The sequence below is a fragment of the Ranitomeya variabilis genome, chromosome 8 (genome assembly GCF_051348905.1).
Source record: "Ranitomeya variabilis isolate aRanVar5 chromosome 8, aRanVar5.hap1, whole genome shotgun sequence".
Taxonomy (NCBI): Eukaryota; Metazoa; Chordata; class Amphibia; order Anura; family Dendrobatidae; genus Ranitomeya; species Ranitomeya variabilis.
This window is the reverse complement of record NC_135239.1, coordinates 142,655,333-142,673,308: the sequence shown is the minus strand read 5'-3', so window position 1 is coordinate 142,673,308 and position 17,976 is coordinate 142,655,333. Positions and strand designations below refer to the sequence as shown.

The following is a 17,976-nucleotide window of genomic DNA, read 5'->3' as shown; positions in this document are numbered from 1 at the left end:
GCCGAGCAATTGGTCGTGCTGCTTTTGTTTTTAATTTGGTTTTAACTCTTCTTTTTTATATATTTTTTCAGATCTATGTTTGTGATGTTATCCCCATGTGAAAAATACAGTGTGAACATCATCTATCTGGCAGTATTTCTGTCTTCAACAATCGGTGTTATGTTTATTTTCTATCTTGTATAAGTTTTGGGCATGTTTATTATGTATTTTTTATGTTTAATTTGTTTTTGGCTGTGATTTATATCCATATATGGCCTTTTGGTGTATTATATTATTTTTGTGTGTTATATGTGTGTGATGTCCTATATTATTACACTAGTTAATATGTTCCTTTGGGTACGCAATTTGGGTTATTTTCTCCCTTTATATATTTTATATATATATATGTACCACATTGTGCTTCCTATCCATGGAGTACGTTTTTTCTTCTATATATGATAGTTATATACGTCTATTCAGCGTTTTGCTCTATGGGCACATTTTACCTTCACCAAGATGGCCGTTTCCGTACTTCCGGTCTGATGCATTAGGCATAGTTCCGGTTTCTCCGTCCCTTTGTGCCGTCCCCCCGCGTCTGATCACATGGGCCCATGTGCATCGGCGTGGTGGGCGGATCCTCAGGTGATGGATTTCCGGGTGCGCCTGTACTTATGGATGGGGGATTGCCTCACGGGTATGCCTCCCTTGAGGAAGGGACACCCGAAACGCGCGTCGGGAGGAGGGGGACATCGTGGTGCCGACGCGATACTTACATCTGATTGGTATGTTACATCTCCCATGTGGGCCCATCCATATTTCCCTCTTATACCTCCTCTATTGGATTATACTAAATGCTTGTGATTAGGTTGATTTATGGACTACATGTGGGTTTTACCTGTATTTTTACCATCTGTATTGCGGGCACCGCTCTGTTCCCCCTATTGCAGTTACGGCCCATGAGCCGGTTTTAACCCTTCACTGCTATTGTTTGACCTGTCTCATTTGTTATAATTTCAATAAAGTTGTCTTTTTCTACCATTGGGACTCGTACACCGTTCTGTTGTGGTAATGTATTAACCTGGTGTGTCCTGCACACTTCTTTCCATTTTTTGGCTTCTATACATGCTATTATGCTTTTTCATCTTGTTAGAAGCCATTTATGCTTTCTACAATTCTTTACAGACTAGGGAAGGGCAGTGAGCAGGGTCTGTGGCAGCTGAGCAGATGGCAATATGCAGAACTAGATTACACCGCACAACTTCAGGTATGAAGAAACAAAAGTTTACTTAAATGAAATCACAGTACATACACAAAACATAATGATGCCAGGATTCCAATTCCGCACATCAAGGAAGGGTACAGGCAGGAGGATATCACGGGTTGATGCAGTCCAGGGTTATCTGGCACGGGCATACTAGGACAACCTCTCTCTCAGGCGTCAGGCGTAGAGGCTCAGCCAGAGAACATCAGACACCGACCTCGGACAGACTTCTGACGATGGCTGGGGTCATCATGGGTTGATGCAGTCCAGGGTCATCTGGCATGAGCTTACTAGGACAGCCTTTCTCAGGCCTCAGGCACAGCACAGGCTCAGCAGGAGAACAGACTCGAACCAGGATAGATGTCATCACAGGGTGAACCCCAGGGAACCGGTGGAATATCGGGACACAGGCTGGACATCAGGACACAGGCTGAACATCAGTACATCAGACACAGGCTAGACCTCAGGACATCAGACTCAGATTGGACATCAGATCATCGGACACAGGCTGGACATCTGGACACAGGCTAACCTCATGACATCAGACATGGGCTGGACATCAGGACACAGGCTAGACATCAGGACACAGGCTGGACATCAGGACATCAGGCTGGACATCAGGAACAGGCTGTTCATCAGGACATCAGGCTGGACATCAGGACACAGGCTGGACATCAGGATAACAGGACACAGGCTGGACATCAGGACACAGGCTGGACCATAGGACGTCGGACTCAGATTGGACATCAGGTCAACTGACACAGGCTGGATATCTGGACACAGGCTGGACCTCAGGATATCTGAACATCAGGGACACCGGATAGACATCTGGGACACTGACGTGGCAGCCCAGGTCATCAGCTGGGACACGGATGGCACAGGACCAGGCAGCGGTGGTCATTAGGCCCCTAGCTACGGCCGTCAAGCTCCGGACATCGGACCTAGGAAGGAACTCAAGCGAGATGGTGCAAGCACTGCCGGACTGGACCTGGGCGGAGTTAGCATGCATAGCAGGCTGAGCACAGTGTAGTAAATGCTCAGCTAGAACACCGGACTCCATCTTTAAAAGATGAGACCAGGAAGTTCATAGTCACTGGGTGAGGGGTGTCAGACACAAAGGGACTTCGGGAACATAACACAGAGGACAAAATTCAGACAGGATCAGGTACTGGATATGCAGCCTCCAGGATAGGCGGATCTGGGTACTCTGCCCCCAGAACAGGCGGACAAATAGGTATTGGCTCTCCAAGAACAGACTGCAGACAGAATGGGAGCTGGATACCTCACACACAAGGCAAGACTCAAAAACACAATGCAATGCTCTGACAACGCCCAACAGGAAAGAGAGAGTTTATATAAGAGCTGCCCCTCAGCGATAGGCTGAGGAAAGCAACACAGGTGCACACACAAACCCTAATAAAAGCAAGGAAGATGTGGCCGCGCGCACCCTAAATACAAACAGAAACCATTACAACACAGAAACTGTGGCTTAGGGCACCTGGCAGCGATTGCTAGCCTGAACACACGTGGAAAGTCATGCACCAGCTGCAGAGGCCTATGCAACCCGCGGATAGCTTCCACAGCTACAGCCATGGACTGCACATGCGGGTGGTCATGCAGCAGAGCAAAGGCATCACAGCACATATACAGCTACACAGCGGCACAGGGAACTGAGCTGCATTCATACAGATAACAGACTACATTATAACAACAACACAAAAAAAGGATGATACATGGTCAAACAAAGTATTATACCAAAATATATACTTTATTGATAACAATAAAATCAAGTGTAGGGAAGGAGATGAAAATGGCTACACAAAGGAGACGCTGTAAGAACTAGCTGGGGGCACGTACACAGTCCTCAAAGACTACAGTACATAGCCTAATCATATACTCATAGCATGTGCTGGCACAATACATAAAAAATCAACAAAATGTGAAAAATAATATATAAAAAACAAACAAACCCAAAATAAATAGAAATGTGGATGAATTAATCCATCACAGGTGGAGCACCAAGCTGAGGGCAGCAACCTAAGAAAGTGTCCAAGAACCATAAAAATATGGCCACCAAGGAACTAGCGATATGCTGCATCATAGTATAAAACTTACGGTTTCCACAATTACCGAGATGTTAGTAAATCAGCTGCCACAGCAAAGTACCTACCGCAATGAGGACTGAAGATCCTGGGGACGCGCCTCCGCCCCATCGCGCTTTTCGGTGGTCACACCTTCGTCAGGGGGCATTAGACATGTGTGCACACAGAGTTTAAGAAAGACCGACACCGGAAATTAAAGTGAACGAAAACTGGAAGTGGTCACGCAGCGCCATGGAAACCATAGCGCCGGCACGATCCGAGGAAAGCCGAAGGACGCCGAAGATCACAGGGGCCCCATGTGACCAAGGGCGTCCAACCACCACCCCGGAGACGCACAGGCGCAAAGGAGTCCGACGGCACATACACCACCACCATAGCCGGATAGCATATACAGAAATAACGTAAGACAACCCATCTACAGACAGTTAAAAACAAAAGTATATTTACCCAAAACAATAACGCATATATATAGCAATACTATTATAAAGTCAAAATAGGCTTTCCCTAAAAAGAACTACGCAGGGCATATAAGAGGTTGATACAATCGTCATGACAGCAACAACTACTAAAAAGCGGAATCACAAGAACTAGGAGGGCATACACTGTCTACATGACACCCCACAATCACGAAGGCGCTAATCATTACAAATAAATAGTGCACAGTATAAACAATACAATATGCCTACAATAGATACATCTTAATTCTTGAATAGCGTTGATCTAATAAAGCGGGAAGCTTGACTCGAAGATTTGAGATGGGTCATATATGCAAACATCACGGGGTCAGAATATACTAGGAAAACAACAAAAAAAGTTAAAAACGTATTAAAAACAGTACAGCGACCCCAAAGTGGCTCAAAACCACAGCCAAGGCCAATGACCACAAATTAGAGGAAAGGGGCATAACTGATGTTATCATTAAGTCCAGCAGGTTGGACCGTGTTTAGAGTCCAAATCCACCTGGACTCAACACGGGCCAACCGCTGAAACGTACCCCCTCCACGAATCCCCACATCCAAGAGATCTATACCTCTTGCCCTGAGGAGGCTGGCATCACAGTCATGAAACCTCTTAAAATGGCGTGGCAGTGTTTTAAGAGTGGTGATGTCATCTACAGTAGCCGCTGCGCCGATGCCCAAAACATGCTCAGTATGCGCGTTTTAAGTTGGCGGGTGGTCATTCCAACATACATTTTCTCACATGGACATGTGTTATGATCCTAGTGGCAAGGATCGCAGGTCGGACTAGCTAAGTAACTGAACAGACTACTAGCTCTGGGGAAGTGGTAACTAGATTGACCGCAACCTGATCCTATCCGCAAACAACTATAGGCAGCTGTGGAACGTTACTTAAAAAATCCTAGACGTCTCTTCACGGCCTGAGAAACTGACTATTCCTGGAGGAAAAGAAAGTCCTCTCTTGCCTCAGTGGAATGACCCCAAAGATATAGAATAGCCCCCCACAAATATTAACGGTGAGTTAAGGGGAAAGCACAAACGCAGAGATGAAATCAGATTTAGCAAATGAGGCCGCTAATACTAGATAGCAGAAAATAGGAAGGGAACTGTGCGGTCAATAAAAAACCCTATTCAAAATATCCACGCAGAGATTGCTCGAGCCCCCGCACCAACTAACGGTGTGGGGGAAGCAACTCTGTACCCCAGAGCTTACCAGCAAAAAGAAATCACATATTAGCAAGCTGGACTAGACTCATCATACACAGAAATCATATTGCAGGCAGATGAGCAAAAAATATTCAAACAGAACTTAGCTTATCCTGAAGAGGCAGAAAACGGGATAATCAGGAGTAATCAGAATAGCACTGAATACATTGACAGCCGGCAACAAGTGGAAGTGAAGCAGAGCTAAATAGGAGCCTCCCTGGTGAATAACGAGGCAGCTGATCCAGCCAGACCCGCAGGATAATAAACCAAACCACCAGGGGGAGCCAAAAAACCAAAGTCACACAATACCATCTGTGACCACAAGAGGGAGCCTGAAAACGGAGTTCACAACAGACATGTTACAATGTAGATCACGTTCCTACTAGAGCATGTAATCCTCTTCCTAATTTTAAATTCACGTGATCCATCAAAATTGGAAAAGACACCCACTCTCTCAATGTTAGGGCATGCGACACAGCGGCCACAGGGAACACACCCCACTCGGACAGCCATAGAGTCCAAAAATGTCACCACCCTTTTACCGGTATAGTGGCTATGGACCAACAAATCCCTAAGGTTCTTGAACCGTCTGACTGCAACGCCAGCCCTCTCCGGCAGATAACGTGCAATAACAGGATCTGCTTTTAAGACATGCCAGGACTAGTGTTGAGCGATACCGTCCGATACTTGAAAGTATCGGTATCGGAAAGTATCGGCCGATACCGGCAAAGTTTCGGATCTAATCCGATACCGATACCCGATACCAATACAAGTCAATGGGACTCAAGTATCGGACGGTATCCCTGATGGTTCCCAGGGTGTGAAGGAGAGGAAACTCTCCTTCAGGCCCTGGGAACCATATTAATGTGTAAAATAAAGAATTAAAATAAAAAATATTGCTATACTCACCTCTCCGACGCAGCCTGGACCTCACCGAGGGAACCGGCAGCGTTCTTTGCTTAAAATGCGCGCTTTTACTTCCTTCCGTGACGTCACGGCTTGTGATTGGTCGCGTGCCGCCCATGTGGCCGCGACGCGACCAATCACAGCAAGCCGTGACGTAATTTTCAGGTCCTCAATGCCTAATTCTAGGCATTCAGGAATTTAAAATTACGTTCCGGCTTGTGATTGGTCGCGTCGCGGTCACATGGGCGACGCGACCAATCACAAGCCGTCACGTCACGGGAGGCAGGAGACGCGCGCATTTTTAAAATTACGTCACGGCTTGTGATTGGTTGCGTGCCGCCCATGTGACCGCGACGCGACCAATCACAGCAAGCCGTGACGTAATTTCAGGTCCTGATGCCTATTTCTGCATTGAGGACCTGAAATTACGTCACGGCTTGCTGTGATTGCGCGCGTCTCCTGCCTCCCGTGACGTCACGGCTTGTGATTGGTCGCGTCGCCCATGTGACCGCGACGCGACCAATCACAAGCCGGAACGTAATTTTAAATTCCTGAATGCCTAGAATTAGGCATTGAGGACCTGAAAATTACGTCACGGCTTGCTGTGATTGGTCGCGTCGCGGCCACATGGGCGGCACGCGACCAATCAGAAGCCGTGACGTCACGGAAGGAAGTAAAAGCGCGCATTTTAAGCAAAGAACGCTGCCGGTTCCCTCGGTGAGGTCCAGGCTGCGTCGGAGAGGTGAGTATAGCAATATTTTTTATTTTAATTCTTAATTTTACACATTAATGTTGTTTCGATACCGATACCCGATACCACAAAAGTATCGGATCTCGGTATCGGAATTCCGATACCCGCAAGTATCGGCCGATACCCGATACTTGCGGTATCGGAATGCTCAACACTAGCCAGGACCTCTGGAGGATCCTTTTCATCATTGGGAATTGGGAGTGATATTTTGTGACAAAGCGGACAATATCATATTCTTAAAAGGAAAAACACACCGGCGCTCCCAGAGGAATACACTAGAGAGCTGCAGGTGCCTAGACAGCTACTGTGCTCAATCTGTCATTGGGTAACAAGAGAATGCAAAATAAATAAGGACACCGCGCTAACTAGATATGAACACAATAAAATAAAAGAAGAAGGTGAACATAGGACTGGAATAATAAATAGGAGTTGGCAAACGATGGGCGCAACCTGATTGGAAATATTCGTGATCAATAGCAAAAATATCAACAGTAGCACAATGAAAGTGTCACACAGAATAATGAATGCTCATATATATAAGTGTACACAAGACCAGCACAATGCCTCCTATTGCCGCAATCTGTCAATAAGACAGAAGTCTCAGAGGGGATATGAATGTGTGGCGGATATATGAATGAATGAAATTAACAGACCGCACACTTACTGGTAATGATGTAATTGCGGTGGAGGTGCTGGCGCTGTGTTAAGCTGGATCGGAGCAGGATCACCAGCAGTCCCGGCCTACCTTAAAGACACCAGCCATGTACTCCAATTATTGGAAATGATAAGTTGGGAGAGTGGTTTCATCTTAGGGTCACTTGACATTAAATCACTCTATACAGTGATTAGTCACTCAAAAGGATGCGAAGCGGCAGAATATTACCTGAATAAACTGGATACGTATAAGGACACCCAGATCAGATTTATCATTGAGAGTATTTTGTTTATTTTGGAACACAACTATTTTATTTATGACGGCCAGTTCTACCTTCAAACATGGGGAACGGCCATGGGTACCCGCTTCGCTCCCAGTTACGCGAATCTATGTGTAGCGAGATGGGAGGAGCTACACATTAAACTCACCAATAGCCCCAACGTTGGGTTGGTAATGTGGAAACGTTTCATAGATGAGGTGCTGTTCATCTGGAATGGCCCCCAACATGATTTGGATGCATTTATTGCCACACTTAATGTCAATGACTTCGGGCTGGAATTTACGGCTACCACCAGTAAAACAGAAATCAATTTCTTAGATCTGAGTATTTTTATTGAAGGTAACCTGGTGCTAACCAAATGCCATCGTAAAGCGGTAGACTCTAATGGTTTTATTGACATCAGCAGCTGCCACCTCCCTATCTGGTTGACCAATATTCCTAAAAGTTGATATTTTTGCTATTGATCACGACTATTTCCAATCAGGTTGCGCCCATCGTTTGCCAACTCCTATTTATTATTCCAGTCCTATGTTCACCTTCTTCTTTTATTTTATTGTGTTCATATCTAGTTAGCGCGGTGTCCTTATTTATTTTGCAATATCACGTTCTTGTTTGTCATTATTCTTATACAGAAGCAAGTCCCTTGGAGTATATCTGGCTCTATTAAATGCTTTTTTAATACTCCGATTACTATGGCCGCGGGCTAGTAGCCTATTCTTTAAGTCATCAGCCTGATACAGGAAATCTGCTTCTGTAGAGCATAATCTACGCAGCCGGAGGAACTGACCTGTGGGAATCGCTTGAATAACATGGTCGGGGTGTGAGGAGGAGGCGTACAGTAGAAGACTGGTGGAAGTAGGCTTCCTGTAAATACCCGTCTGCAGGCCACCATGCACATCACGTTTTAAAGTGACATCCAAAAATTCGATGGTACTACCATCAAATTTATATGTCAGCGTAATGTTACTAGTATTGTTATTAACCCCTTAACAACCGCCGATACGCCTTTTAACGGTGGCCGCTAAGGGTACTTAAACCACATTAAAAAACTTAAAAAAGTGAATAGCGCCCCCCAGAGTCGGATTTTCTCTGGGGTCTCGGTTGCCGAGGGTAGCCAAGACCCCAGAGAACATGATTCGGGGGGTTTTTACCGACCCCCGAGTTGCGATCGCCGGTAATTAACCGTTTACCGGCGGTCGCAACAAAAAAAAAAACAACGCGATTTGCCATTTAATTTCTCTGTCCTCCGATGTGATCACACATTGGAGGACAGAGAAATAGGGTCCCCGATGGCCCCCGATAGCCCCCCAATACTCACCTATCTCCCCCGGTGCTCCTTGTGGCTCCCGATGGGCGCCGCCATCTTTTTCCGGGGAAAAAATGGCGGGCGCATGCGCAGTGCGCCCGCCGCCCGGCCCCCGGAAGATCTTTGGGGTCTCGGCTGCCGGGGGTAGCCGAGACCCCAAAGAACATGATCGGGGTCGGTTTTTACCGACCCCTGTTTTGCGATCGCCGGTAATTAACTGTTTACCGGCGACCGCAAAAAAAAAAAAAAAAAAAAAAAAGCGATCTGTAATTCTCTGTCCTCTGATGTGATCGCACATCAGAGGACAGAGAAATAGGGGGATTCGGGGACCCTATCATACTTACCGGTGTCCCTGGGTCCTCCTGCGTCTCCTCCTGCCGGCCGGCTTCTTCCTCGGGAAAGAAAATGGCGGGCGCATGCGCAGTGCGCCCGCCATCTGCTGCCATCTGCCGGCCGGTTGGAGAGACGAGTTGGGGCTAAAATTAGGGTTAGGGTTGGGGCTAAATTTAGGGTTAGGGTTGGGGCTAAATTTAGGGTTAGGGCTAGGGTTAGGGTTAGGGTTAGGCTACTTTCACACTAGCGTTTTTTGGCTTCCGTCGCAATGCGCCATTTTGGAGAAAAAACGCATCCTGCAAAAGTGCTTGCAGGATGCGTTTTTTCTCCATTGACTTGCATTAGCGACACATTGCGACGGATTGCCACACGTCGCATCCGTCGTGCGACGGATGCGTAGTGCTTTGGCGGACCGTCGGCACAAAAAAACGCTACATGTAACGTTTTTTTGTGCGACGTGTCCGCCATTTCCGACCGCGCATGCGCGGCCGGAACGCCGCCCCCGCCTCCCCGCACCTCACAATGGGGCAGCGGATGCGTTGAAAAACAGCATCCACTGCACCCGTTGTGCGGCGCTTACAACGCTAGCGTCGGTACGTCGGCCCGACACACTGCGACGGGCCGAGTACGACGCTAGTGTGAAAGTAGCCTTAGGCTTCTTTCACACTTGCGTCGGTACGGGGCGGTCGCAATGCGTCGGCCTGATGTACCGACGCACGTTGTGAAAATTGTGCACAACGTGGGCAGCGGATGCAGTTTTTCAACGCATCCGCTGCCCAGTCTATGTCCTGGGGAGGAGGGGGCAGAGTTACGGCCACGCATGCACGGAAATGGCGGACGCGACGTACACAAAAAAGGTTACATTGAACTTTTTTTGTGACGACGGTCCGCCAAAACACAACGGATCCAGTGCACGATGGACGCGACGTGTGGCCATCCGTCGGCAATACAAGTCTATGGGCAAAAAAGGCATCCTGTGGGCACATTTGCTGGATCCGTTTTTTGTCCAAAACAATGGATTGCGACGGATGCCACACGACGCAAGTGTGAAAGTAGCCTTAGGGCTAGGGTTAGGGTTGGGGCTAAAGTTAGGGCTAGGGTTAGGGTTAAATTTAGGGTTAGGGTTGGGGCTAAATTTAGGGTTAGGGTTAAATTTAGGGTTAGGGCTAGGGTTGGGGCTAAAATTAGAGTTAGAGTTGGGGCTAAAGTTAGGGTTAGGGCTAAAGTTAGGGTTAGGGTTGGGGCTAAAGTTAGGGTTAGAGTTGGGATTAGGGTTAGGGTTTGGATTAGGGTTGGTATTAGGGTTACGTTTGGGATTAGGGTTGGGATTAGGGTTACGTTTGGGATTAGGGTTGGTATTAGGGTTAGGGTTGGGATTAGGGTTAGGGGTGTATTGGGATTAGGGTTAGGTTTGAGGTTAGGGTTGAGATTAGGATTAGGCGTGTGTTGGATTTAAGGTTTTGATTAGGGTTATGGTTAGGGTTGAGATTAGGGCTGTTTTGGGGTTAGGGTTGTGATTATCGTTAGGGTTGTGATTAGGATTATGGATCGGGTTGAGATTAGGGTTAGGGGTGTGTTGGGGTTAGGGTTGGAGTTAGAATTGGGGGGTTTCCACTGTTTAGGTACATCAGGGGGTCTCCAAACACGACAGCCAATTTTGCGCTAAAAAAGTCAAATGGTGCTCCCTCCCTTCTGAGCTCTGCCGTGCGCCCAAACAGTGGTTTACCCCCACATATGGGGCATCAGCGTACTCGGGATAAATTGGACAACAACTTATGGGGTCCAATTTCTCCTGTTACCCTTGTGAAAATAAAAACTTGGGGGCTAAAAATCTTTTTTGTGGAAAAAAAAATATTTTTTATTTTCACTACTCTGCATTATAAACTTCTGTGAAGCACTTGAGCATTCAAAGTTCTCACCACATATCTAGGTAAGTTCCTTAGGGGGTCTAGTTTCCAAAATTTGGTCACTTGTGGGGGGTTTCTACTGTTTAGGTACATCAGGAGCTCTGCAAACGCAACATAATGCCCGCAGACCATTCTATCAAAGCCTGCATTCCAAAATGGCGCTCCTTCCCTTCCGAGCTCTGCTGTGCGCCCAAACAGTGGTTTACCCCCACATATGGGGTACCAGCTTACTCAGGACAAATTGGAGAACAAATATTGGCATCCAATTTCTCTTGTTACCCTTGTGAAAATAAAAACTTGGGGGCTAAAAAATCTTTTTTGTGGAAAAAAAAATATTTTCTATTTTCACTACTCTGCATTATAAACTTCTGTGAAGCACTTGGGCATTCAAAGTTCTCACCACATATCTAGATAAGTTCCTTGGGGGGTCTAGTTTCCAAAATGAGTTCACTTGTGGGGGGTTTCTACTGTTTAGGTACATCAGTGGCTCTGCAAACGCAACATAATGCCCGCAGACCATTCTATCAAAGCCTGCATTCCAAAATGGCGCTCCTTCCCTTCCGAGCTCTGCTGTGCGCCCAAACAGTGGTTTACCCCCACATATGGGGTACCAGCGTACTCAGGACAAATTGGACAACAAGGTTTGTGGTCCAATTTCTCTTGTTACCCTTGTGAAAATAAAAATTTGGGGGCTAAAAAATCTTTTTTGTGGGAAAAAAATATATTTTTAATTTTCACTACTCTGCATTATAAACTTCTGTGAAGCACATGGGCATTCAAAGTTCTCACCACATGTCTAGATAAGTTCCTTGGGGGGTCTATTTTCCAAAATGGGGTCACTTGTGGGGGGTTTCTACTGTTTAGGTACATTAGGGGTCTGCAAACGCAACATAACGCCCGCAGACAATTCTATCAAAGTCTGCATTCCAAAACGGCGCTCCTTCCCTTCCGAGCTCAGCCATGCACCCAAACAGTGGTTGACCCCCACATATGGGGTACCAGCATACTCAGGACAAATTGGACAACAACTTGTGGGGTCCAATTTCTCTTGTTACCCTTGTGAAAATAAAAACTTGGGGGCTAAAAAATCTTTTTTGTGGAAAAAAAAATATTTTTTATTTTCACGACTCTGCATTATAAACTTCTGTGAAGCACTTGGGCATTCAAAGTTCTCACCACACATCTAAATAAGTTCCATGGGGGGTCTAGTTTCCAAAATGGGGTCATTTGTGGGGGGTTTCTACTGTTTAGGCACATCAGGGGCTCTCCAAACGCGACATGGCATCCGATCTCAATTCCAGTCAATTTTGCATTGAAAAGTCAAATGGTGCTCCTTTGCTTCCGAGCTCAGCCATGCACCCAAACAGTGGTTTACCCCCACATATGGGGTGTCAGCGTACTCAGGACAAATTGTACAACAACTTCTGTGGTCCATTTTCTCCTGTTACCCTTGGTAAAATAAAAATTTGGAGGCAAAAAGATCATTTTTGTAGAAAAAATGCGATTTTTTTATTTTCACGGCTCTACGTTATAAACTTTTGTGAAGCACCTGGGGGTTTAAAATGCTCGCCACACATCTAGATAAGTTCCTTAAGGGGTCTAGTTTCCACAATGGTGTCACTTGTGGGGGGTTTCCACTGTTTAGGCACATCAGGGGCTCTCCAAACGTGACATGGCGTCCGATCTCAATTCCAGCCAATTCTACATTGAAAAAGTAAAACGACACTCCTTCTCTTCCAAGCTCTGCGGTGCGCCCAAACAGTGGTTTACCCCCACATATGGGGTATTGACATACTCAGGAGAAATTGCACAACAACTTTTGTGGTCTATTTTCTCCTGTTACCCTTGTGAAAATAAAAATTTGGGGGCAAAAATATCATTTTTGTAGAAAAAATGCGATTTTTTATTTTCACGGCTCTACGTTATAAACTTCTGTGAAGCACTTTGGGGTTCAAAGTGCTCACCACACATCTAGATAAGTTCCTTAAGGGGTCTAGTTTCCAAAATGGTATCACTTGTGGGGGGTTTCCACTGTTTAGGCACATCAGGGGCTCTCCAAATGCGACATGACGTCAGATCTCAATTCCAGCCAATTCTACATTGAAAAAGTAAAACGGCACTCCTTCTCTTCCAACCTCTGCGGTGCGCCCAAACAGTGGTTTACCCCCACATATGGGGTATCGACGTACCCAGGAGAAATTGCACAACAACGTTTGTGGTCTAATTTCTCCTGTTACCCTTGTGAAAATAAGAATTTGTGGGCGAAAAGATCATTTTTGTGTAAACAAATGCGATTTTTTATTTTCACGGCTCTACGTTATAAACTTCTGTGAAGCACTTGGGGGTTCAAAGTGCTCACCGCACATCTAGATAAGTTCATTAAGGGGTCTAGTTTCCAAAATGGTGTCACTTGTGGGGGGTTTCCACTGTTTAGGCACATCAGGGGCTCTCCAAACGTGACATGGCGTCCGATCTCAATTCCAGCCAATTCTGCATTGAAAAAGTCAAATGGTGCTCCTTCACTTCCAAGCTCTGCGGTGCGCCCAAACAGTGGTTTACTTCCACATATGGGGTATCGGCGTACTCAGGAGAAATTGCATAACAAAATTTGTGGTTAAATTTCTGTTTTTACACTTGTGAAAATTTAAAAAAATGGTTCTGAAGTAAAATGTTTGCAAAAAAAAGTTAAATGTTCATTTTTTTCTTCCACATTGTTTCAGTTCATGTGAAGCACGTAAAGGGTTAATAAACTTCTTGAATGTGGTTTTGAGCAGCTTGAGGGGAGCAGTTTTTAGAATGGTGTCACACTTGGTTATTTTCTATCATATAGACCCCTCAAATTGACTTCAAAGGTGATGTGGTCCCTAAAAAAAAGATGGTGTTGTAATAATGAGAAATTGCTGGTCAACTTTTAACCCTTATAACTCCCTAACAAAAAAAAATTTTATTTCCAAAATTGTGCTGATGTAAAGTAGACATGTGGGAAATGTTATTTATTAACTATTTTTTGTGACATATCTCTCTGATTTAAGGGCATAAAAATACAAAGTTTGAAAATTGCAAAATTTTAAATTTTTTTGCCATATTTCCATTTTTTTCATAAATAATCGCAAGTAATATCGAAGAAATGTTACCACTATCTTGAAGTACAATATGTCACGAAAAAACAGTCTCAGAATCAGCGAGATCCGATAAAGCGTTATAGAGTTATAACCTCTTAAAGTGACAGTGGTCAGAATTGTAAAAATTGGCTCGATCATTAAGTACCAAATTGGCTCTGTCACTAAGGGGTTAAGGGATGTCATGAAGTCCCGTAGACTGGCAGTAGACCCCCGCCAGATCATCAAGATGTCATTAATGTACCGCGTCCACAGGAGGACGCGGCACATTGACTCAGGGTGATCCGGCAGGGAGAGGTCCCTCTCCCACAGCCCCAGGAACAGGTTAGCATACGCAGGGGCAAAAGGAGCCCCCATAGCTGTTCCCTGGAGCTGCAGGAAGAAGGACCCCTTAAAAACAAAAAAGTTATGTGTTAAAGAGAATTCTAACAATTTATAAATCAAGTTTTTAATTTCCATCGAAAAGTTGGATGTATCAAAAAAAACTCAATAGCCCGAAGACCATCCTGATGTCGAATGCTGGTGTAAAGTGATTCGACATCAGCCGTCACTAATAGTTCATCTTCCTCGAGGTGTACCCCATCCATACGTCTCAGAAACTCTCCAGTATCTTTAAGATACGAGGGTAGACTCTAAACACGGTCCAACCTGCTGGACTTAATGATAACATCAGTTATGCCCCTTTCCTCTAATTTGTGGTCATTGGCCTTGGCTGTGGTTTTGAGCCACTTTGGGGTCGCTGTACTGTTTTTAATACGTTTTTAACTTTTTTTGTTGTTTTCCTAGTATATTCTGACCCCGTGATGTTTGCATATATGACCCATCTCAAATCTTCGAGTCAAGCTTCCCGCTTTATTAGATCAACGCTATTCAAGAATTAGCGCTATCGGCCGCAGCTGCCTGCCGGATACTACAGCGGCGAGACTGGTGGGGTTTTCAGCACTACGGGAGGACGCTCCCCGGATGGTAGTGCATCGCTTGCGTGGCTGCACTGTTCTAATCACAGATTTTCCAAGATAGCAGAGGACGGTCTGCAGCAGCCCATTGTCCCAAGTGGACACATCAGTTCATAACAGTGAGGTAGGTGACTGAGATGTATTCCTAGTCACAGTTCCTCCTGCTAGCGCAGCACCTGTTTGTTGATTGTATTCTAATTTCAATATTGGTTGGCAGGGTTGCACACTACGTGCCAAGGTGCTTGCAGCTGAAAGATCATAGCGCCAGTGTGTTACTTTACAGTGTTTGGGATTGTATCAACCTCTTATATGCCCTGCGTAGTTCTTTTTAGGGAAAGCCTATTTTGACTTTATAATAGTATTGCTATATATATGTGTTATTGTTTTGGGTAAATATACTTTTGTTTTTAACTGTCTGTAGATGGGTTGTCTTACGTTATTTCTGTATATGCTGTCCGGCTATGGTGGTGGTGTATGTGCCGTCGGACTCCTTTGCGCCTGTGCGTCTCCGGGGTGGTGGTTGGACGCCCTTGGTCACATGGGGCCCCTGTGATCTTCGGCGTCCTTCGGCTTTCCTCGGATCATGCCGGCGCTATGGTTTCCATGGCGCTGCGTGACCACTTCCGGTTTTCGTTCACTTTAATTTCCGGTGTCGGTTTTTCTTAAACTCTGTGTGCACACATGTCTAATGCCCCCTGACGAAGGTGTGACCACCGAAACGCGCGTTGGGGCGGAGGCGCGTCCCCAGGATATTCAGTCCTCATTGCGGTGGGTACTTTGCTGTGGCAGCTGATTTACTAACATCTCGGTAAATGTGGAAACCGTAAGTTTTATACTATGATGCAGCATATCGCTAGTTCCTTGGTGGCCATATTTTTATGGTTCTTGGACACTTTCTTAGGTTGCTGCCCTCAGCTTGGTGCTCCACCTGTGATGGATTAATTCATCCACATTTCTATTTATTTTGGGTTTGTTTGTTTTTTATATATTATTTTTCACATTTTGTTGATTTTTTATGTATTGTGCCAGCACATGCTATGAGTATATGATTAGGCTATGTACTGTAGTCTTTGAGGACTGATACTCCTGTGTACGTGCCCCCAGCTAGTTCTTACAGCGTCTCCTTTGTGTAGCCATTTTCATCTCCTTCCCTACACTTGATTTTATTGTTATCAATAAAGTATATATTTTGGTATAATACTTTGTTTGACCATGTATCATCCTTTTTTTGTGTTGTTGTTATAATGTATCTGATGATAGGTCTCTTAGGTCTTTTTTTACTAATGGTACAGATTGCTGGGATATTGAGTGTTACCATGGTAATTGGCTATATAAGTTGCTAGATAACAGACTACAGTATCCCCGCAAGTTAGGGGGAGAGGAGCAAAGGCTTAAAGCAGAGACATTCAGAGTAACGCTGAATAAGCAAAGCATGAACCCACCGGCGTTATAGGTGACATTGCACACTAGTTGGTGAGCTTGAAGTTGCAAACGCTGCTGCAGCAGTGTAGCTGACTTGTAGAAATGGGCACACGGCCTTCTTTCAAAAGTTCTAAGGCAGATCTGAGTAGGTTCTGAGAAACCGCTGAACCACCAAGTTGAGCACGTGGGCCAGGCATGATATATGTGCGGGGTTGTCTAGCTTCAGAGCTGCCACCAGACTATGGCCATTGTAACACATGATCATGCCTGGTTGTAGGTTCAGGGATGAGAGCCACAGGTCAGTCTGGTCTGTTAGACCTTTCAACTCCATGTAGTGTGCTTTTTGTCATCTAAACATATTAGCTTCAGCATAACTTGTTGCCACATGGCCGAGGCAGTGCTGCAGTGCTTCCAGCTTGCGACTAATGTTGATGTTTCTGAGATGGAGGGTGAGGAGGAGGAGGAAGTGCAGGAACTGCTGTAAAAGGTAAGGGAAACCCTAATTGAACCAGTGCCCTCAATCCTTGGTGTCTTTTGCTCCATGCGTATCCTGAGGAGCACATACAGCGCCCCCTGGCTGTACCATGGGTCACCGCATCACAAAATTGAAATGATCCAAAACACTGACGATTTTTTTCCACTTATGTGAAAAAACAGTCATCTGAATGAGGCTAAACTCACTATAAAAGCGACTAGAAATGTACATAGTTTATACAGGTGCGTGGTAAATTCATGATATCTTTTTTGGCAGGTGTGATGTGACTTGTTATGTTTATGGGGAAAGTGTTGCAGATATGATTGGAAGGTACAGACGGTGTTCAGAAGTGGTTGTGCCAGGTACAGGCATAGGAACTTACCTGTGGAGGTGAAGTAGTCGACAGTCACAGTTAAATGGATTATTAGCCAAGTTAATTACTTCAAGGTCTTTGAAGTTTTTCATGTTAGGAAGATTGTGCAGGTTGTTGTTCTCAAGAAAAAGACTCTTCATATTTTTGCCAAGCCCTACAAATGCACCATTGGAAAGCTAAACAGACAAAGCAGAATTGGTAGATTCAATAATTTAATTATCATTATGATTAATTTATTTTATCGTGCTAATAAAATAATACATATATTGTACAATCCTAGTATTGTGGGTTGTGTCCGAACATGACTCAATGACATTATTTCCAATCTCATGGTATTTAGAAAATGTCCCGAAAAAATGCAGTTTTTATTGGCCATTAATCATCAACATAGTCTGACATTTTCTATTCTGTAGACGCCTCTTTGCAATAATCATCTGATTAGCAATGTTGACACACTTACAACTAATGGTAACACACCTACAGGTGC

The 17,976-nt window shown here is 45.2% G+C and overlaps 1 protein-coding gene across 1 annotated transcript in view; it reads right to left on the bottom strand.

Annotated features, from left to right (window-relative positions):
• CHADL (chondroadherin like) overlaps window positions 1-17,976 on the bottom strand; it is a 303,864-nt gene that overhangs the window by 11,284 nt on the left and 274,604 nt on the right. The window contains exon 4 of the mRNA XM_077277509.1: window positions 17,499-17,665. Coding sequence (XP_077133624.1) covers window positions 17,499-17,665 — 167 coding nt within the window. The remainder of the gene's footprint in view (window positions 1-17,498; window positions 17,666-17,976) is intronic.